This window comes from Styela clava, chromosome 3, assembly GCF_964204865.1.
Source record: "Styela clava chromosome 3, kaStyClav1.hap1.2, whole genome shotgun sequence".
Taxonomy (NCBI): Eukaryota; Metazoa; Chordata; class Ascidiacea; order Stolidobranchia; family Styelidae; genus Styela; species Styela clava.
In genome coordinates, this window is record NC_135252.1 from 7,686,656 (window position 1) to 7,709,009 (window position 22,354).

General features: G+C 34.3%; 2 protein-coding genes and 2 non-coding genes across 4 annotated transcripts; all 4 read right to left on the reverse strand.

Annotated features, from left to right (window-relative positions):
• Positions 1–1,986: 1,986 nt before the first annotated feature.
• Positions 1,987–14,225, reverse strand: LOC120342610 (myelin expression factor 2-like). Its single transcript, XM_078110504.1, has 13 exons — positions 13,695–14,225; positions 13,281–13,471; positions 12,410–12,468; positions 11,183–11,226; positions 10,046–10,139; positions 9,328–9,600; positions 8,631–8,784; positions 8,340–8,498; positions 7,599–7,679; positions 6,769–6,933; positions 5,623–5,749; positions 5,146–5,330; positions 1,987–2,456 (listed from the first exon to the last, which is right to left on the reverse strand). Exons 1-13 carry the CDS (start codon positions 13,706–13,708, stop codon positions 2,278–2,280), a joined length of 1,725 nt encoding a protein of 574 aa, XP_077966630.1. The 5' UTR covers positions 13,709–14,225; the 3' UTR covers positions 1,987–2,277.
• Positions 5,465–5,554, reverse strand: LOC120343588 (small nucleolar RNA SNORD70). Its single transcript, XR_005569649.2, has one exon. It is a non-coding gene; the product is annotated as a small nucleolar RNA SNORD70 (small nucleolar RNA).
• On the reverse strand, positions 8,161–8,258 carry LOC120343589 (small nucleolar RNA SNORD70). The gene has a single exon (XR_005569650.2). It is a non-coding gene; the product is annotated as a small nucleolar RNA SNORD70 (small nucleolar RNA).
• A 1,497-nt stretch (positions 14,226–15,722) lies between the features above and the next one.
• LOC120342147 (ras-related protein M-Ras-like) lies at positions 15,723–21,533 on the reverse strand. Its single transcript, XM_039410846.2, has 6 exons — positions 21,178–21,533; positions 20,976–21,035; positions 20,682–20,775; positions 19,203–19,302; positions 18,973–19,052; positions 15,723–18,792 (listed from the first exon to the last, which is right to left on the reverse strand). Exons 1-6 carry the CDS (start codon positions 21,368–21,370, stop codon positions 18,717–18,719), a joined length of 603 nt encoding a protein of 200 aa, XP_039266780.1. The 5' UTR covers positions 21,371–21,533; the 3' UTR covers positions 15,723–18,716.
• Positions 21,534–22,354: the final 821 nt, after the last annotated feature.

The following is a 22,354-nucleotide window of genomic DNA, read 5'->3' on the forward strand; positions in this document are numbered from 1 at the left end:
CCAGTAGATGATAAAAACATCAATGTGCTAATCTCAAGTATGAGTAAATCTTTAACACGTAGTAGTTTTTCACTTTTGAACAAATCCGCAACACTATCTCTCCGACCCCTATCAAAAGACATGATACTAAAGAACTGATTACACTTTGAATTTTTGCTATAATACCTTTTTGACCATGCATTCAAGCAGTGTTCCCTCTAAGAAAATTTTACACTGCGCAAATATTGTTTTTACTGAGCAAGACTGTTTTAAGGCTGAGCAGAATCCTAAATTATTTGCAACTTTTGTGAAATGTAGTAATAGTAGCTTATTATGTATTGTCGGAATGCGAACAAAGCACAAGTTTAACAAAAATAGCTTCTCTTTGTTTTCGTGCCTTTCCAAGGTTTATACATTTTGACCATGTTTGTTGTGTTTATTGCTGAATCAAGCGACAATCATCCAGACTACAATACTTGATGTACAATCTCGACATTTTTGTTGTTGAAATATCATTGCTTTCATCAAAATCAGAGTATGAAATTTTGCTTGTCTTATGCTCCGCATGATTTCCTCCCTGGCGACGAAGTCTAATTTATTAATTTGCGGGACAACAGCTTGGCACGTGGTGGAACACTATCTATGTGAGGCTTCATTTCACTTGACGGGGCTTTCAAAACTTCACTTTCTTCAGCGGTCGGTATTGCGGTGAAAAAGTTCGAACAACCTCCTCTTGCTTCCACGTTTCGCTTTTGAGTTAATACATCTAGTGCGTCAATGTGCTTTTTCTAATTTAAATGGCGTTTTTAATAGTCAACTTCTTATTCCCTCCCATGATTTTCCTTTTCCAAATCACTATCAGGTGCCACTTCCCGACAAACTTTGTGGATTATCACATTCCTTGACGTGGAATAGCAATAAATTTCGCAACGTTTAGCAGTTGTTTTAGCTTATGCATACCGGTATCAAGATTGCAAATTAGTGTCGAACACCTCACTGTTGTATTTAGCCATTCCACTTTAAAATTAATTCCCTTATTTTTAGCTTTACTTCCTTGAATAAACATTTCACTCACACGTCAGAAAAAGAAAACTAGTATATTATTGGTTTTGGTTAATATGCTGAATATGTAAACGCTTAAAACTTTTTTTTAGTAATTTCTGGTGAAACATACTTACAACATTGCTATATAACATGGGTATCATTCAGTATAAGCTCATGGCCACGTGTGTACCAATCTAGAGATTTGAGAGCCGACAGTGCTAGCACTCGCTTAAACTCGGCCCTTCTTCAAATTCCAACTAGTTTAGCCTGACCATACGGCTACGAGCAACCAACAAATATCCTGTAACAAACAATGGGCACTAGCTTTGCAACATTTGATATCTATTCAAATTCTGAACCATCCCATATCTTCATCTGTTTGATTACACTACGGACAATAACAAGATTTTGCCGGGTCGACAACACGAAGTTCAGAGCGCGCGATGAAAATTTTGAAAACCGACCCACGCTGGCATACAGAAATCAAGGTATACGTGACAGACACGTGTGTGACATCACAATGCCTAGTGTTAACCAGAATACTGTACGCGTGAAACATAAAACGAGCATTCTAGTTGAGCGTTAATATAAATGACATATGAGCCACGATTTAAAAACGAAATGTTGCAGCAACTGCGCGAGAATGAGATTTTACTGCGCAAATGTTCTGGTGGTACTGTGCAATTGCGCAGCTTAGAGGGAACCTTGCATCCAAGTGTTTATACAATATCGTATATTACTTTCTATTCTAGTTGATATCAAGAATCGTAACTTTGGCTTCCAGTCAAAAAAATTAGGACTTGATCTCAAGAACCAACTCTAATATAGAGATTTTCACCACAAAAACACTGTGCCTTGTTTAAAAATTAAACCCCTAAAAGTACCCCACCTAACTTGAAGACCCCAGTCGTGGCACTTGCTACTAGAGAAAGGAAGCTTTACGAGATCGTTTCACAGTGCATGCATATTCTAGACATTTTTTAATAAAAAAACGAATCTTTTATTTTAAATTTCTTACAGGTTATATATGCAAAGCATCGAGATGATACATTCCTTCCAACTTGTTCATTGCAACTTCTTTCCCGAAGCACAATACCTAAAACAATTAAACACCTTATCTGGCATTGGATATTTTAAAGTGAATCATTCACCAACAAATTCCTCTAAATATTGTCCTCAAGAGTAGAGTGTCTATTAGTTGTTTGACAATCCAAACATAGTTTTCAACTGTCGAAAAATATGCATCTTTCAGCTTTATCGCCCTCGTCCATATTTGTCATCAGTTAATTGAACTTCAATTCTTCGACCATCAACTTCTGCACCATTAAAATGTCCTACAGCCAGAATTGCTTCTTCTGGTGTTTCATAATGAACAAATCCATATCCTTTAGAACGGCCATTATCGGTTTTAATGTCAGCAAATGTTACGTTTCCTGTCAGAAATAGAGGATTATGAAGGCGGGGTTACATTGCATCCTGCCCAGCATGTTTGGCGAATGAAATATCGGAAAACATTTTCGAAATACAGAACACTCTCAAGTTGTAGAGTTAGTTGATCTAAAACAGGGGTTCCTAAACCGCGGCCCGCGGGTCGATTACGGCCCGTGTATCGATTTAAAATGGCCCGCCGGAGTTAAGTGAAAAAATTTAACGGTTAAACTTTAACCGTGAATAAATGCTAATACGTTTAACGCTTCATGTATTTAGATACCGCCAATGATCAGTTATTGAATCAATAATTATGATCAGCTGATGCGCGTATTTAAAAATTCAATGCTAAATTCATACAAAAGTCAAATAAACATGTTTAAAAAAATGAATCTAATGAAAGTGAATCCACGGTGTTATCCAGTTATATTGTAGCCCACAAAATCACTAAAAAGAATCGCTCGTTTGTTGAAGTGGAATTTTTCCGCGAATGTATGCTGCAAGTTTTGGAAGTCATTTCTCCCGATTTAAGAAGTTAATTTTTCAGCATCAGTCTTTCTAACAACACAATTATGAACCTTAACAAAACAAAACTTCGGTCCGGACTGCTTGACAGATAATCACTTGAATGCGTTGTTGCGAATATAATGTACTGAATTGGAGCCACGTAAAGAACATCTGCCCTAATTACACCTACAAAAATATATAATTGGTATATACAAAAATAAACAACCAAATCATGTTGGCATTTCGTTTTTTTATACTTATTTACATTGGGATGTTTTTTGTGCAACAAAACAAGCCATAAGTAGCCTCATTTATACGAAGCCGTATATTTCAGATGAGCAAGTAACTTCAATCAGTTATCATAACAAACTGCGATGCTAGGTGTAATAATATCAAGCTTGCAGTCTATTTTAGTGCCTAATTTTTAAAATTTTCTCAGCCGTGGCGTCGAGCTCTTTTTGTCGCTCACCTTTTCTGGCCCGCGAATATCCTTTAGCTTCGAAATTTGGCCCGCGGTCAATCAACTTTGGGAACCTCTGATCTAAAACAAGGGTTCCCAAAGTTGATGGACCGCGGGCCAAATTTCGAAGCTGAAGGATATTCGCGGGCCAGAAAAGGCGTGACAGCACGGCAGGTGTTTCGGGCGCACTAAAGCGCCTGAGAAAATTGGCTACTTATGGCTTGTTTTGTTACACAAAAAAAATCCCAATGTATACATAAAAAAAACGAAATGCCAACATAATTTAGTTGTGTATTTTTGTATATACATGTTATTAGGGTTGGCTCGAAATCAGATGCTCAAACGTGGCTCCAATTTATTACATTGTATTCGCAATAACACATTCAAGTGATTATCTGTCAGTCTGAACATAAGTTTTGATTTGTTAAGGCTCATAGTTGTGTTGTTAGAAAGACTGATGCTGGAAAATTTAATTTTTATATCAGGAGAAATGACTTCTAAAACGTGCAGCATACACTTGAGGAAAAATTCCTTTCAGCAAACGACAATTCTTTTTAGTGATGTTGTGGGCTACAATATAACTGGCCAATAACGTGGATCCAATTTCATTCGACATTTTTTTGAACATGACTTTTGTATAAATTTAGCAATGAATTAAATTTTGAAATACGTGCGTAACTGACCATAATTTGAAGAATGCTTAGTCTCATAATGGCACTTAATATTGAATTCCTTTACAACTGGAATATTTTGTTGGCAAGGATGACAAATCGTCTGATTCTTTTCAATAAAGAAATGAGAAGGCTGCCATGTCTGTTTCCTGTGTCTAGTTTTCGTTTTTTTACATCTTTAAGCTTTCCTAATGTAGGGCTGATACCTAAAATAGTGCCATATGTAATCCTAATACCGGTACTTATAATTGAGATACCGGTATAATTGAATTGTTACGAATATACACAAGCTTAAATTGTGATAATGATGTAACAATTGGCGGTATCTAAAAAGCAAAAAGGTAAACTCATAATGTATTAAACATATTAGTATTTATTTAGTTAAATTTGGCGGGCCATTTCAAATCGTTAAGGCTCGCGGTTTGGGCACTCCTGATCTAGCAGTTGAATATTCATGAATACTGTTATTGTACAAAACCAATTAAAGTTTTGATGTTTAGGCTCATGTCTTTGTAGATATGCTAGTGCTCAAGTTTTTTTCAGGACGACCCCAAGCACAACTTTCAAGTGTCCAGTGTGACCCCAGGTCAATATATATATTTTTCATGAAACTTTAAGAGCTTCTTTCACTGGACTTTTGAGTTTAGTCATGTGGTGGTATTAAGTGAAATAAGCTAAAACCAAACAGTGATTTCACAATAAGCACGTACATTTTCTATAGCATGAGCATAGAGCAATGCTGATGGGCCTGTTTTACAGTAAGTCATGGTGCAAACTGCTAAATTTAAATAGTTGTCAAATCTTAAGATGATTTGTACATCCATCCTCTACCATACCTCAGCGACCCCATGACCTGTTTGCGACCTTACCTACCCTACCTATAACTCCGACCCAATTTGGGGTCCCCTGTGCTAGTGTTTAACATTTTCATGCGTTGCCTCATGTGCTTAACATTTTTATGTGTTACCGTATGAAAGGTATAAAATTAGTTTTAGGAAAATCAATAGTGCCCAAATTTCAACCTCAGATAAGCTAAGAATTAGGTCTGAAACATACCAACTCTAGAAAATATTTCTTTCAGCCTTTGCCATTGCAAACTGAATGGAAGATTTCTGATGAAAAGTGAGGTTTTTGGATCCCTATCACCACCTCTTCCATGATTGCTACTCCTTTTCAGTTCATTAGCTGAGCTCAAACTTCGATCCAGATCCCGTATTCTGCTGTCAACACGTGCTATGTCCCTGAACATTTACGTTAAGTTACAAAAATAGATACGGGTGAACATGCTGCCAGTCCATCCTTTATTTTATCAAAATAAGGATGGCGATAAGAGTAGGGTATCATTGAGCTAGACTGCTAGAGTAATCACCAAAAAATACCTGTTGTCTCAGTGGTAGTGACGAAAAATTTATCATCATGAAATGAAAATTTTCAGACTAAGAAATGCATCATAGACAACAGGATATGAGATAAAGCAAATGAAAGGATATTCACTAATGTTTGGAGAAGTATATGAAAAATGCCATTTCTTACATTTCTATTCGATCTCTATCTGTCATTTGTAATCCTGTCGATCGGCTACCATTACTGTATTGTTGATTTCCCAGTCTATTACTGCTGCTTGAAGAATTTCCTCTCATGGAATCATAGACATTGGTACCTATTTATAAATATACATTAAGTACATGATGTACATGGTCAATACCTCAGTCAATTGGAACATATTAAGAAAGTACAAAACTTTTGTGTAAAGCATCCAAAATTACTAAACTTTTGCGTACAAGACAATCATACTCTAAATACACTTTTTTATTTTCGTGTATTAGTAATTGAAGAATTTATCATCTATCGTTTCGGGTCACTCTGTATGATAGCACTGTCTAATTATTCCTAAGGTTGCCTAATAGACAGGTAATCCATAAGAATCTGATTAAGCATTATAGATGGAAATGTATGATGAAAAAGGTGATATTTGTACACCTAAATATGAACATTCCAGGTAAGAAGATGCAGCACTCAACTTCATAACAAGCGCAATCGAAAAAGTCCATTTTCACAGCAAATATTAGTACAGGGAGTCCTCGGGTTACGACGGTCGCGACTTACGCTGTTTCGAGGCTACGAACGCGCACTCCATAACGATGTTTCGAGGTAACGAATGTATAAAAATATAAAAGATAACACTGTACTGTAATATCTAAGCCCTTAAACTGGATCATTGTGATCAAGAAAATCTGTGCTTTGGGCTCATTGGTTTTCGTCATTTACATCGTGAATGACGTAGTAGACAATTGCGACATATTACGATTATGAACGACTAATCACTAAGCTTCAGTCACATGGTATACAGTTTCAGTGATACTGTACGGCGTACGCCATTTTGGTTGTTTAAGCCGGGTTTTCGTAACTTCTTTGATCGTTTTTTTTTTAACTTTTTGCCCTTTGTTATGGACTCAAAGCGTAAAACAGATGTTTCTGATACAGTACGATATGTATAGAGTAATTTATGTATTGTACAGTATAATGTTCCGACTTGCACTAAAATTCGGGTTACACCGCTTCTCAAGAACGGAACAACGTCGTAAGTCGAGGACTCCCTGTATATCGTACTAATCAATTATTTATTTTATAAAAAAATCTGGAATATTCAGCTATTGTCTATGATTCCAAGAAACTTACGTGAATGCTGTGGTAGTAAGCCAGAACTCATAAGACTTGTCAAGCTTGCAGCCAATGGTGACTGTTTAGAGTTCAAAGAAGAAAGTTTAAAACCGAGAGAGTCCTGAACAGGCGGTTGATTCATCGGCTTAAGAAGACCTGGTATTCCAGACAAGTTTCTTCCAGCTAAAAAGATTGGAAATCATAAACAGTGTTCACTTTCAGTATTGAAACTATGTATAGTACAGGTAATTTGATATTATTGTTATAACATTTAGAGTCTATGCTTCACATCAGGGGTGTGCAACCTTCAATAAAGGAGGGCCAGATACAAATAACTAGCTGAAACTGCAGGCCGCATCTTTACTTAACATAGGCTTTCTAATACTTGTGGACACAATCTTATGACATGCGTTGTTCGCTTCGGCTCAGGTATATATGCTTTGCACAAGTGATTGGAATTACTCGCACATACTAGATTAAAACCTCATTTTGCGGGCCGCACACCATTGGGTTGCACATTTCTGCTTTTCATCATGAATCCCATAACAATATTGAAGGGTTCATGTCAAAATAATCAATGACAATTGGGATTAAAAACGTTAAAATAAGAATTTGAAAAGTAGTCAATTTAGTAGAAATTTCAATAATAGTAGATTCAACTGATTTTTAAACATATATTTTAAGTTATTAGTTTCTTTGATCCATCCTCTCATAATGCTTGTGTCTCTTCTTTAAGAATACACAATGTCAATTGTCGAAATTCACTGGCCTTTTAGAAATTACGCGTCAAAATCATAAAACGACAACTTGATGGCCATACAGACAATATATTTAAAAAAAATACATACAATTCAAACCACTTTCAAGGAGTTTTTTCTTAGCTGCCAACATTTCTAGTTCCACAATATCCAAGTTGCTTTGAGAAGGTGCTGTTAAACAATATCAATATAGATTACGACATCAAAATGAATTTTGCATTTTTTAACTACGGCAGGTATATTTTAACTGTAGGAAACTATAATTGCAATAAGCAAAAGCCTACTGCAATAGTTATCACTTTTCCTATGGCAGTTGTGAAAATTACCGTAATTTTGAGATAGTCTCAGTCTAAAAGCAACTTGATAGATGGGTTTCTGTTGGAATTTTTCAAGATTTATGAAGAATTACTAATGATTTCATCAAGATTTACCATATGTGAATCTGTAGCAATAGCTATTGATTAATTATTATTCTAAGGAAATACATTAGTTTAATGATTGTGGGATTTAATATGTCAATGCATTTATTACACATGATATATATAGTTAGATGGGAATGAGTTGGAAAATTTGTAGACCTTCAGAAGTAAAAAGAAAAAAAAATAACTACCAGTGAGGGATTCCAGTTGGGGAAATTCAGTGAAGCAAATTAAAATTTGTTGTCTCAGTGGTAGTGACGAAGATAATATCATGTTACAAAAGATATTCTTTTGTCATACTACATAGGAATGCATCATTGACAACATATATTTTTAATGATACGCAATGGTTAAAAACACCAACCATTGAGACCGAGTGACTGTGCCGGTGTTACAAATAAAATTTTCAAACCTCTCAAAGGGTTATCTCCAGACGCTAAAGCATTTAAGTTGAGGGCTGGACCAAGGCCTTGTAAACCACTGGGCAGCTCCTTCTTGGATGATCCAACACTTTCTCTATCCAATCTAACCACCATTGGCCTGTCATACAACTTTTGATCATTGAATAAGGCTGAATTAGGTTTGTTATTAAAGAAAATACAAAAGTAGAGAGTACAAAAAAAATACAGCATCAAAAATATAAAAATGCTACCAATTTGCTGTTGAAAATAAAAATGTTGGAATAAATGTACGGAAAGGATACAGATTGCTTGTAGTGCTTCAAGTGGAGTTTCATAAGTAATTGTTGCCATTCCTCGACTTGTGTTATCATGGTTCAGCTGCATATCAATTTTCACAATAGTTCCAGCAAGTTTGAAAACTTCTTTCAGTTTCGAGTACGATACGCTATAATCGAGCTGAAAGAATTTTTTTCAGTTATTTCATGTAATTGTGCCTAAACTGTGGAATTATAAATTCAGCAATCACCCATAAAAATTTCGACAAAGGTGTTCTCTGCATCTTGCAGAATCAGTATGTTGATAATCTGTAATTAAGGTACCTTACCTCCAAAAGGTCACTTTAATATTACTGGTAGTGGTATATATTTATGAAATACGGTACTACAGTTTATATAGATATATATAGAGATGGGCAATTTAGAATAATAAATCCAGAAGGATCTGAATCTCAAAGTATTCAAATTCAAATCCAGACGGACTCATGAATTTTTATATTTCCTGCTTCTAATTTATTAATCAAAGACGAGTGTTTTCTTTCGCATCAAAATCTCTTTGTTCGATTATATTCGCATTTCCGTAAAGGCGGCAGACATCAAACACGGTAATCTCACCCCGCATATTCAGAATAAGTAGGCGGTGATGAACACCTCACGGCGAAGACTCGTTATTACTTTCTAGTTAGCATATAATAATAAGTATTGATGTCGACGTACAACTTACATTGGCAACAAAAATAGTATCTGTGGGCTGATTTCCATGAGTAAGTTCTAATATCGTCTGATTAATATTTCTTCCAGAACTAAAAGAACCCATGGATTGCTGTCTATCATCCTGGTTAAAATGAGACTGTGGTTGTGGGCCATGTCCAGGCATGGGTGGAGGTAATGACATCAAAGACTGTATGTGGCCTGGTCTGTCATGTGGACCTCTGCCCATTTGATTTTTATTTGCATCACGCCGCATAGATCTTTTCACAAGGTCACCAAAAGGATCCTAAGATAACAAAAAAACAAACATTTAGAGATGATTCCTAAAAATGCTAGAGGTAGTTAATTTTGTTTAGGAGACTAGGCTATAGAACTAACATTTCTATTATTTATAAACTACCTAATCTTTGATTGTAGCTACGGTATATGGTTAGTGTAGAAGTCAAATGAGGTTGTCTCAGTGGTAGTGACGAAACATATAATTACACCATTGTAGAGTTTCTTAACCCTTCTGCAATATCATGTAATACATCATCGACAACCAGCAAACTTTTCATTGAGAATCTAATCCAACATAGGCTTTCTACTAATGTTGAAGGCTCAATATATAAATGATGCAACTGAGCAGTAAAGACTAAAGCATTCCTTCCTTATCCATTCTCATCAATCCAGTATTAAAAGGGATCGGATAGGTTAGATAATGATTAACGTAAATACTAAATATGATATACCTCTTTCACGACTAATTTTCTATCGTTTAACATGTATCCATTCATTTTGTCAACGGCATCTCTCATCAATTCCTTTGTTTTAAATTCGACAATCCTGCATGAATACGAGTACAAGATTTTTATTCCTATTCAATTATTTATTCAAGTCAGGTACCACTTCCCTTGTAATCATTGAGTTAACGGATTTTGATGTGATCAAGGAAGCAATTGAATCAACGGCTAAAGTATACCCATTAAAAAAATGATCGGTATGAAAAACAAGAACAGCACAAAGTTCATTAGGGACCTGAAGCGCTACAATTTCAAGCCTTAAAAATCAGAAGTCGAAATGGTCAATCAATGGGTCAGTAAGAAATTCGAGCAAATTGATAAAGCTATATGATAAAAACTGATGACGGTAATTTGGCTCCCGTACTTTGACTACAGTAGCAGAGGGAAAATCTGGCCTTCAACGACAATCAATGCTATAAGAAGGCAGTGCAAGTTGAAGTTTGTATTTATCTAGCTCCACACAAGAATAACCCAAAATCAAAATTAACTTTGGAATCACCAAAAAGCAAAACAGAACAAGATATTTATTACGGTAGATAAACCAATCAACGTCAAAGTAGAGGTTGGGAAATACTGATGGAAAAAATACCCGACCAGGTCAGATAAGGTCAAACAATAGTTTCCAAGGCATGAAAAATCTTGCTAAATATCAACTTTGTAGCAGCAGCAAAATCTGAATAGCCCACAATAAAGACGTGTTCTAAACTTGACACTGTGTAGTCTGAGTCTTCCATGATTCATTTCACCTTGACAATATCAAATCAACTAAACTTATTTTCTGTCAACAATGCAGTTGCTAATTCACATTGAATTTCTGTGCATGTGCTCTAATTTGATATTCAGTGAATTACTTCACTTAAACAACCCAGACAGGATATACTCCAGGATGAAAATATTACGAAAAAATTATCTCTGACAAAGTTACTGACCATCAGAGCAAAGTTTACAATCAGTATAGCAGTCAGCAGTGGAATAAAAGCAACAGAAACATCGCACAATGTCTCAAATATGGACTTACTCTCCATCCATTACTTCTCATTGAAACTCGAAAGCAAATTTTTATCATAACATATCAATGTAACTTACCCATATCCCTGAAGAAATGAATGAATTTGAAGAATGAATTTGTAAGTTCATCAGCAATACAAGTTGAATCCAAACAATGTGAAACAATTCGAGAAAACAAAAATACCACAAAGTTAAATAAGGAATTCAGTGAATTTCTGAATTATTACGCATGACATAGCGCTTGATATTTGGTGAGATCAACTCAAACAAGGAGTAAATCGAATACTTGAGTATGCTTCAATAATATCTTTACTTCGTAAATAAATTACTTCAATGAAATAAACAACATACAAACACAAAGGTAATTTCATAATCTAGCTTCTTTTGACATTATCAAGGAAGATATAAATGTAGTATTCTGACTACAGAAACGGTATCCGAGATATACCATATGGGAGGTCAAGATAACATAGCCGAACAATCAGAAAAACAAAACTGTTTCTTGAGCATCGATTCAGCAGTAAATGATAATATTTCCATATCCTTTCGATATTTTCAAATTTGGAACACAACAAAAGTGGACACCTTTGGTAATATGATAAAAGTATAGTCAGGGACAATATTGAAACCAATGCATATCTAATGGCAATCCGTTAATCCGTGGGGAAGGGGATGGTTAATTAAGAAACACCCATTAAAGATATCTTGTACACAATCTCATTGTCACAATTATTCGACCTAAGCAAACACGAATTTGGCAAGCAAACTTGTAAAATATTCTTCAAAGTCAAAAGTTTCTGAGTGGAAATATAAATCGATTAATAAATTTCCAAGCCAAAATTATATGAAAAAATGAGAAAACAATTTCATTGCATTATAACGAAAGTAATTTCAATTTACAGGTGATTATGAGACTAACAAAGTGAAACAAGTTGTACCTAGTGTCTTTCACATTTAAGAGAAACACCAACAAATCAAATTGCGAGAAGCAAAAACCTTCCAATAAGCCTTGCTGTTCCAAGAGAGCAAATTAAAATATCAATAATCGTTAGAGACCAATTCAAATGTCGTGCAATATGACCAGCACTTTCAGTAAAACGAATTATGAAGATTACCAATCCTTCAACACCAGTTTTCTCTACAAGTTGAAATAATCGCTGTGACTATTTTGGAGGTCTTAATAACAAAATCTGATAACAAGCCAAAAAGCAATATTGAGACATTGGCCTGTAACGCCTCTAACATGTGTCTGCTTGTAAAGTCAGCACTCTGCTACCTTTATTCAACAGTAAGAAATTTACTGACCTTCGAATTACCAGCTTCATCATTCATCAGTTCGACATAAGTTACAGAATCTGTACCAACTGCAGACAGTAGAAACAAAAAACGATTGAAGGGCGATATACGAGGGTAAATAACAGCGTTATTTAATTGGGGGAGTGGGATCAACTTTTGAAACTCGGAAGGGGAATTTAGATTCACCAATGTCGGTGTGTTTTCACTGCTTTCAGCATTCTTTTTCCAATTAGCATCGTGCTTTGCTCATGGAGTTGGGGGATGTGCAGCCGTATGATACACTGATCTATTTCTCAACGCATATGCTACTCAATACATATACTTTTGTGTTACATTGCTGATACCTATTCTAAAGTTCGTCAATAGCTGCAGTAATGTGCAGCGACTTTTTAGATTAGTGTTTGCAAAGAATCGAAGATGACAGTTGGTAAGTAGGAATTTTTTAAAGTTTGAAAGTTGGTAAGTTTTAAGTATGGTATATTTCTAGAACATTGTAGAGCTGAAACAATGTAGAAAAAATGCATATTTTTAGAATTTTCTTTGTACAAAAGAGCATTCATTTTCAGATTTTCATGAGGGCAATTTGAACACACTCTCCCTAAAAAGTGAGAAGTATATAAAGAATATGAGTACACTGGAATATAGTAATGTGCGAAACAATTTACAAACACCCTATGTATTGCAATGTCATGTTCCAAATCGATGCCATGAACAAAGTTTGTAATTTATTCAACCAAACCAAGCACCTTAGAACTAAGACTGTGTGAGTCCGACCATGGAACATTATGGGGTGAATTTTATAAAACATCACCAGGGAAATTAGATGACAGAACGACTAAATGGCAACTGTAATCAGACTAAAAAAATAAAGATTAATTACTTTGCTCTCGAAAAAGATCCTTGAGAATCTGCCATTTTTGATCATATGGAATATTGCTCACAAATATTCGATTATATGGAGGATTTTTGTTTCCTCCAGGTCTGCTTCCAATAATATCTTCTCTTGAATATGGTGTTGGTCGAGATCTCTCTCTTTCGCGACGTCGTTCTGCATGTCTTGGACTTCCGTCGCTACAATAAAAAACATGGTTGCATAATAGTTGAAAAAAAAATTGAGTTTCAATATTTTGAAAGTTATGGTACCATAGTCATAATTAAGTTTATTTTTTCCCATTCCGTAAAAAATAACATACGAAATTACCAAAATACAAAACTGAAAACCATTAAATTTGAAGATCAAATCGTTAGATTAGGTTACATACCGGTACTGAAGTGGAATGGATCAAACACTCACTTTCTGCCATCCATATCCTTGTATTCGTAGTTTTGCAGAATGCAGCAGATACTAGACTATTTTAATTTGCCCTTTTCGGATAATTACGGTACTAGCACCCACCAGCAACTACTGGTAGTAAAAAGGCACTGGGATAGATTACAAAGTCTTATTGATAGGGAGAGAGAACCTTTTTGGACTACCGATACTGGTAACTTATGTACCGTACCTATTAAATTTAAAAAGAAGGCAAACAAACTAGTCAAATTCGCGGAAAACTACGATGTACGTGGATAAAATCAAGTCTGTACGGTAAACCACTTAGATCCCCAACCCGCGCGAACCCTGACTTCTCACAAACACTTGAGCGCTGAAATAGGGCAAGATATTCACGAAAAATATCTTTTTTGATGCTTTAAAATTTTATTTTGCCAATTGGCACTTACAAACTGTTCTACATGTTGATTCGAAATAATCTGATGTTTAAAAAGTACTGATGGTTGATTTCAGGCGCGCAGACAGGATTTTCAAAACGTGGTGTCAAAATAAAAAATTCCCATTCCCGTATGAAACAGTCGCCGCGATAACGGGCTCGTTGAAAAAAAGCCGAGTTTTCAGCGTTATAATGATTTAAATATCCAATCAATGACAACTACGAGAATTCAAAATGTCCTTCTATATTAATTTAATTGTGCCCAACATAACTCGCGGTTTCGTCTTCTTACGTCAAAATAAAAATATTACTCCTATACAATGAAAATACCTGAAAGTTCAGTAGTAAATCAAAAATACATATTCATCGCTTCGAAATACACACGCAACAATTGTCGCGATTACGCCACTTGTTAAATATAAAAATGTGTGGTAAACTACCCGACCCCTAACACCCCCCCCCCCCCTCTAGCTGCGCCACTGGCTGATTTTTCCCAGTCAAACCAAATCTCCTCCGGAGACACAGTCACCATCAACGACTAAAATAACGTGACCATAGAGTTATGTGATTTGTAATTAAATTTTGGAAAAACGCCTAGCAAAATCACCGTATTTATGTCCTACGCCTGAAATCTTTGTGGGTGAAAAGTGGATGAGCGCGTTCAAAATCGTGAATTTTACGTCACATTCAAACATTTTGTTTATAACAAATGCATGCTGGAGTGCAGTATGTAAAATGTGCACAACAATTGAAATTTTAGCAGTCGCTCAAGTACTTTTCACTGAAGAGTAGAGTAGGACATATATTTAGGGTAAGACGGTAGGCTAGTTCTTGGATTTTCAGGCACGGTCGCAAACATTGACTCGTTTCCGTGGTGGTCCGCTATTCGTTGTCTTTACAGAATTTTGGTACAAAACGAATAACGCGATACCGGCAGTCATTTTGTCTTCCGGGAACGCCAGTTTAGTTGCAGCAATCAAAAAATAGTTCAGAAAAATCAACAACATGCTGGGCCAGTTGATTTTTTCGCACCGGTACCGGTACATTCCTCCTTTTGAATATTTCGCAACTCTTCATTCCTCTCACATTATGCATAAAAACTCTGCTAGTTGGTCATCCTGTAATGGACTACGCCTACGGTATTAGCCAGGAATACGCGCGACTTGCACTTTGCTTTTGGTACCCTGCGATCGGTATGTTAGTCGTTGCCTGCGATCCAGGACTCGAGTCCGTGACGTCATAATGGGAACGCAAAATGTTGGGGCAGGTCGAGATATCTTCCCTGTCTACCACCAAAGTCCTCAATTTTGTTGTCATTCCTAGCATTGTAACGTCGCAGCCATTACCTAACGGCCTGAAAGTCATGAAAAACAGAATTTTGATATACGGTACTGTAAATGGTAGAGATTTGCTTCTTCAATGTTGCACAGTTTCTAGCAGAAGTGTAAATGTAAACATTCGAAAAGTCACTCATTATTGACTTAGCATTCAAGTTAGCCAATAATTTTGCCTTGTGAAAAATTTGTTTCTTTCTGCTTTAAAAGGGATCATTCCTATGGTGACAAAACTCCTGAAAGACATACATAAGTCCCCAATGCAGAAAACAGCAGAAAATATTAAACGCTGAACATTTTATTTCATAGCTACTTTGTATACAATAAAAGTATGATGTTATTTTCCTGTAAAGATGTTTGAACAAGGTAAAAAATACTAATACAATAATTGAGACAAATGGCACAGCTATGTGCTAGGAACCGGTGTCAAAAAAAACAGTCACTGTTAAACTTTAACACAAACTGTTAGTACTATGTCCAAAAATTAGATTTTCAGAAACTAAAATCAGTGTTTAGGAAATTCAATTATTGTTTGATCAAACAGAGTTGACTGAACAATGACCTATATAAACTTTTGTATCTATGCTTAGAACTCACTACTGAAAAATTTAATACTAGAAACCGATATGTATGTCAGATACTATTCATATATCTCTAACATCAACACAACATACGGAACACTGTTAAATCAATGGGAAATTTTCAACAATGGCATAAGCAACAGACATACCACATCAGGCAATTCTGTTCCCAAGTTGGACTCAATCTTACTACTTGAAAATTATTAGAAAATAAGCAATGAATTATTAAGCTCCTCCAAAAGTAATCATAGCCATCAAGCACACAAAACAAACTTAAAAATCTCTGCATGGCCAGAATAAGATTTATGTTGTGCATGATTAGAAATCCAGTCAACACAGCTGATGTAATTGTAATATAATTCCAAGGAATACATATGCAATTCAAAAATATCTCTCACAGAACATTTGACACGGTGCAATCTAGTGACTAAACTGGGAGTAGAAAAAGCAAAATTAACACAGGTATGATTCAGAAATTCTGACTGATTAGTGTCATAAAACGAACTGTCTGTCACACTGTTAGAAAGCACTTCGTATTTGTATATTCACTTAGATATAATATTACAAAGTTGATAACCACATTGCATGCTTGGGAAATTACTCAAATCTAACACATATTTTACATTTCATTGATAAAAAACAGGTTATATCATATCACTTCCAACCTTTTTAATTATCGGTAGTCCAACAAAAATCAAAACAAGTCTGAACATAAATTTAGCAGTAACCTCAATCATTTGTAGAATTATGGTAAAACAAAAGTCTGTGCCACATGAAAGATATCCTGCACAGGGTTCAAATTAGGTAATTCCAATGTGAATGAATAGGTTTTAGCTTTACTGAATACAAGTTTTAGAGAGGACAGTTTGCATCAGAATTAACAAACAATCATGTCATAATTCCGAATGATTAAATATGAAGCACGTTTAACTTATTTTTTTCATGGTTAATGCGTATTATTAAAGATTATCTTGAACAGTGTTGAAACAGACATGACAATGAACTTTGTTAATAATACATAGAATGATTTATTTTTCGAATTTCTACCAATGAAATTGGTCAGTTTTATTGGATCAAAATTTGAATAAAATCTGGTATAGATTACTATTTATCTGCATTATAGATTAATTCTTATTCATTTGGACTGAAGCTTCTGGAGTAAATTTTGATTATGAACATCGCAAGTAGAAAGGCGTTAGTTGACATATTTTAATGCTTGTGGAGATTCGAGCCAAGTCAAACAAGAAACTATCGAAGTAAGTTTAATTTAATTTTCAAAAGTCGATCAGCTAGCTTCAAGTGGGAAAGAGACTGTTGTCTCAATTTCATGATTGACAATCATGAAAATTCAATATGTATACATAAAGAACCACCTTTTATTGTTTAAAAATACTCATTCTATATGATTACTATTCTATGTATGTTAAATTTATTTTAATATATCGGACACACAGCAAAGTCCTATTCACCAAGCATACAATAATTAAATAGCATAAATAACATTGTATGGCATTCGTACATAAAAAAATTAATTGAAATCAGAAGGTTAATAAAGACGTTGGTGATAATTGACACAAAGAACAAAGCAATGCTTCACAATCTCAAAAAAATGGTTTAACCAGGCCTTTGTTAAGATATGGAGAGGTTGAAGGTTTAGTTTGTGTTACAAAATGATTACATTTGAAAAAAGAAATGACTTTATATTTCATCTTGATTTACATGATTACAGAAGAAAAAAAATCGAACATATCCAAATAAATCATTTGGGCAGCTCAAATAAATGTGGCCTTAAATTACCTTTTAGCAGATCACGAGAATACAATACAACGAAAAGCTGTCATTCACTCAATTCAAATTTTGAGTGATATTATTGAAACTAAAGCAATCATAATCAGATCATGTTTAATTTAAAATATACTTTGGTAAAAAAGAATGAAAGCATGGCACAATTACCCAATGACATATTAATCGCAAGGTAAAGTCGAAGACAAAAAATTATATAACAAAATATTTGAATCAACAGTTTTACTGTTTCATGAGTGGAATAGTGGAATTTTTGATGCACCATTCAGGACAAAAGACAATGATAAACGATTATTTATTACCAATTTCATTATTTCTTTCTAGACAGAAGTCAATTTTAATCTCCATATATATTCGTATTTGCAGAAATATGGCACCAACCATCATACTATGTTGATAAATCCTAACTGCGAAAATCCTTTCAATTATGCAAGCCACATCGGGAAGGAAGATAAACCAAAATCGAGGCAGATATCAAAATAAAAATATTTTCAAGGCCTTTAACGACATGACAATACTTGAACACAAAATATGCATTTGAGAAAAATTGCATTTTGACTTACTTTTTAACACATTATTCAGGATTATTTTTCCAGTTAACCAAAAAATCGAATTCCTATATCATCCATGCTATATATTTCCATTAGAAAAATTTTGACAAATTCACATTACTAAACATCTAGAAAACACTTGGAGAATGGCATATTATATTTTTGCCACCATCGATTAGTCATCTGGAGCAAGCACAAGGTAACACAATACCTGGTCTGGTACCAATCAAAAATCATTCTGCGGCGATATGTTAAGTCAATGTATTGACGGGAGAGGACGTCACACAGCTAATAATTACTTGTAGAAATCCAAAAAAATACTCGCCATGGTAGAGTTTATATTAAACAAGTACACAACATGATCCTCTGTTACCACCACTGGGCTTGCCAGGTTTTTTTGTAGGTGCACACTGCCGTCTGTAAAATAAGGTTCCCAAAACTTATTATACTTCAGGAAACAATGCTTTGAAATCTCACAGTGTGATGTATGAAAATGATAAAAAACGGTGATATTGGATTGCTTCAACATTTCTTAATGTCTACTGTAAGAAAAGCCTAAAAAAAAGTCCGAATAGAATATAAATAAACTTCACCCACCTTATTAATCGAACAACGTCTTGAAATCCTTTATCTACATTTTGCGGCGGATCCTTGGCACTCGTTTCGATATAAGGTATCTAAAAGTAGCAAGCAAGCTGCAAACAGTGGTTGATTCATGGAATATAATTGGCAGGATTTAATTGAAAGCAGGGTTAAAAAATTTCTAGTAGAAGCGGACAGTTGTTTTGTTTATGTGAATAGAGAATAAAATGATGAGGTATACAAACTTTAAATCTATCGGCCATATCTCTTCCTTGTTCTTCAGTTATGCTCCTTTGGTGAATTAGATCAACTTTATTCGCAACCAGAAGCATGGGAAAGGTTGTCCTAAAATATATGACCATTTTTCAAGGTGATGGTATCAGTTAAAAAATTGAGTTACTTAACTCTCTTGAGTTTCAAAATAATACTTTCCTTCAATAAGAAAATGAATGGTGTTTTAATATGGGAGCATCCAAGATACAACGAAGTGCTTTATAGAATTTTCCATTCATCACAAATCTTGCAGGTTACAATTAGGGCTGTCCAAGCGAATCGAATATTCGAAATCGAATCGCAAATTATTCGAAGTGCTTTTCGGCCAATTAACGAATCCCTAAAATTTGGTACAAAATGAGCCTCACAACCACCTTTGCAACACGTTTTTCACCGGGCAAGCAAAAACATGTTCCAATCGCTTTCTTTGCTGTAAAAAGGTCTCTCTCTCATATTGCCCGGTGACATGTAATTATCCATTTCATGCATGGTTTTAAATGAAAAGTTATCGGTAACAATGATTTAAAGATGAGGTTTTTGAGAGAACACAAGAAGAAAAGAGCAAATTTTGTGTCAGCAAAAACGCCAGTTCTATAAATAGAATCAATTTGTAGCTGTTGAGTCAGTAATCATAGGAATATGGTACTGGACTGAAACACGTTTTGGAGGTCCAATACCTTTTTTCAATAGAATTTGTAATTTCCTCTAATGGCAATACTTTGTTTCATCCATTTATTGCTATGACAAATAATTGCACTCTTGTGAGTTGATGGCTGTTGTACAGCAACAATATGGTCATCAAATTATAATGTCATCAAACTAGCTCTGAATTTTTGAGTTCCCGAAATGCAATTTTGAATTTTATAGGCAACAGTTATATCTATATTAATAGTTGTTTATCATTTTACTGAAAAATAACACAAAGAATATCGGGTTAATAATACTAATGATAATAGGATTAAAATAGCAACTATGGGCATTAAAAGAATCTGTGCAATTTCCAACTCTTAAAACTTGTTAGTTTTCGAAACCCTAATTTTTTGACCAGTTCAAGGAGGCTTGTAATCTCCTTTTATAAACACTGGAAACATAGGTATGCAAAATATTTGCAATAATTTAGATATAGCTGCACATACGTTATCACAATATTGAAGAGGAAGTTTTTATTGTACATTAGTGACAAATTTAGGATTGCGCAATAATATTCGATTATTCTGTTCGATTCGACAAAAATGTTCGATTCGAATCAAAAAAATATTCGATTTTGGACAGCCCTAGTTACAATGACTCCTCTTGAAATAAAAGTATGCACGATTAAATGGGTAATGAAGATAAAAAAAATATGATAGAAAACAAAATATTTAAAATAAAAACAATATATTTTTTCAAATATGAATAAAGAAAAGTTATGTGTATGAATGGAATTTTTTTACAAGCTCTTTTTTACATACTTATCTTTAACACGCAATATCAATTCATGAAACTGAGGAACATTCTCATAACTTGATTTATCTGTTACACTGTATACGATGAGAAATCCATCACCTGAAAAATATAAAAATGTTATGTGCTAAATTTGTCTAGATTCCTATTATATTCACATTTTAGTATTCGACATTTAAATCTAGATAAAGAATATTGAATGTAATTTTGCCATATTTGAATGCCTTTTTGTCGTGAAAATCCAAGTAGGTGCCATATAGTGCTTTTCTGAACCATTGGACATGAAAGATGAAATAACATACCCGTTCTCATATATTGTTCTCGCATCGCGCTGAATTCTTCTTGACCAGCTGTATCTAACACTGTTTGAAAGTAAGTTATATTACAGGACATTAACAGCAGATTTCCAATTAATAGGAATAAGAAAATGCCTAAAAACACTTCAATGCAGTGAAGACCACATAAATTAACTTTATTAAAAAACTGAGAACAAAAACTGCTTACCATCCAGTATACACCATTGTCCATCGATGTCTGTATGTTGAATATAGGAATCTTCAATTGTAGGATCATAATCTTCCACAAACATTTTTTGAAAAAATTGAATTGTCAATGCGCTTTTCCCTACACCACCATCTCCAACAACAACAAGTTTATATGTTGTTAAATTTTCATTGTGATTGGGAATGGTTGCCATTTTGATTTGTTTCAGTTGAATATCTTTATAAAATGTCCACTATTTGCAAATCTTTGTAGGTATTCTGCAAGCTGGGTCGACAGGTACGGTACTCAGCTGGTTCAATTTAAGTTGTCATGTTGATTTAGTAAACAATAGCTTATATTCTGAAAGTAACAATATGATGGAGATTCATTGACCGTTTGGAATACTGTAATATAAAATATCGATCATCTTCCGGTAACTACGAAGCTAAACCAACAGTTCTATAAAGTTCTTAATGCAGTGATGTAAAACTTCATGATTATGAAATCTTATCAAATCAACGGCATTAAAAACATCTCTCGGTTTGATTAATAGTCAGTAAACATTTGTTGTCTAGGCACAGTCTGTCAAACAGTCAAAGTCAATTTCTGATCTGAACCCTCACGTAATATCTGGATTGCACGAGTAATCGGCAATAACTCTCATATAACCTTCTCTCAATAATTAAAGTCAAGTACCGTAAAATTTGTACCATCATAAATCTTTTTTTTTTTTTTTTTAAATGGATCCACAATGTGGATTATTCAATATGTAAATAATAAATAAATTAAATATAAATAAAGATATATTGTGTACCGCAAGTGAACAAACATATATATCAGTAATATCAAGATAATTCCATCAGATATAATATTCCATATAATCCAGGGAGTTCCAATAATTCATTGTTGATTTCGTAATACAAATTACATAGTTTATTTTTATTTATTTAGCATGAAAAAACATAATTTTATAATTATTCACAAGTTATTACAAATCATGGCAAGTTCTTTTATATAACAAAATTCCTTTCTCACTTTTTCTATATTTCTTCTCATTAAAAGTGAGTTCCTAATTTTCATAATAACATTATTTATGCTTGGGTTATGATTTTGAAATATTACAGCGTTACGCTCCAACCAAATTTTATATCTTGCTGTACAAAATAACAATATAATAGCATTACGTTGTATAATGGAT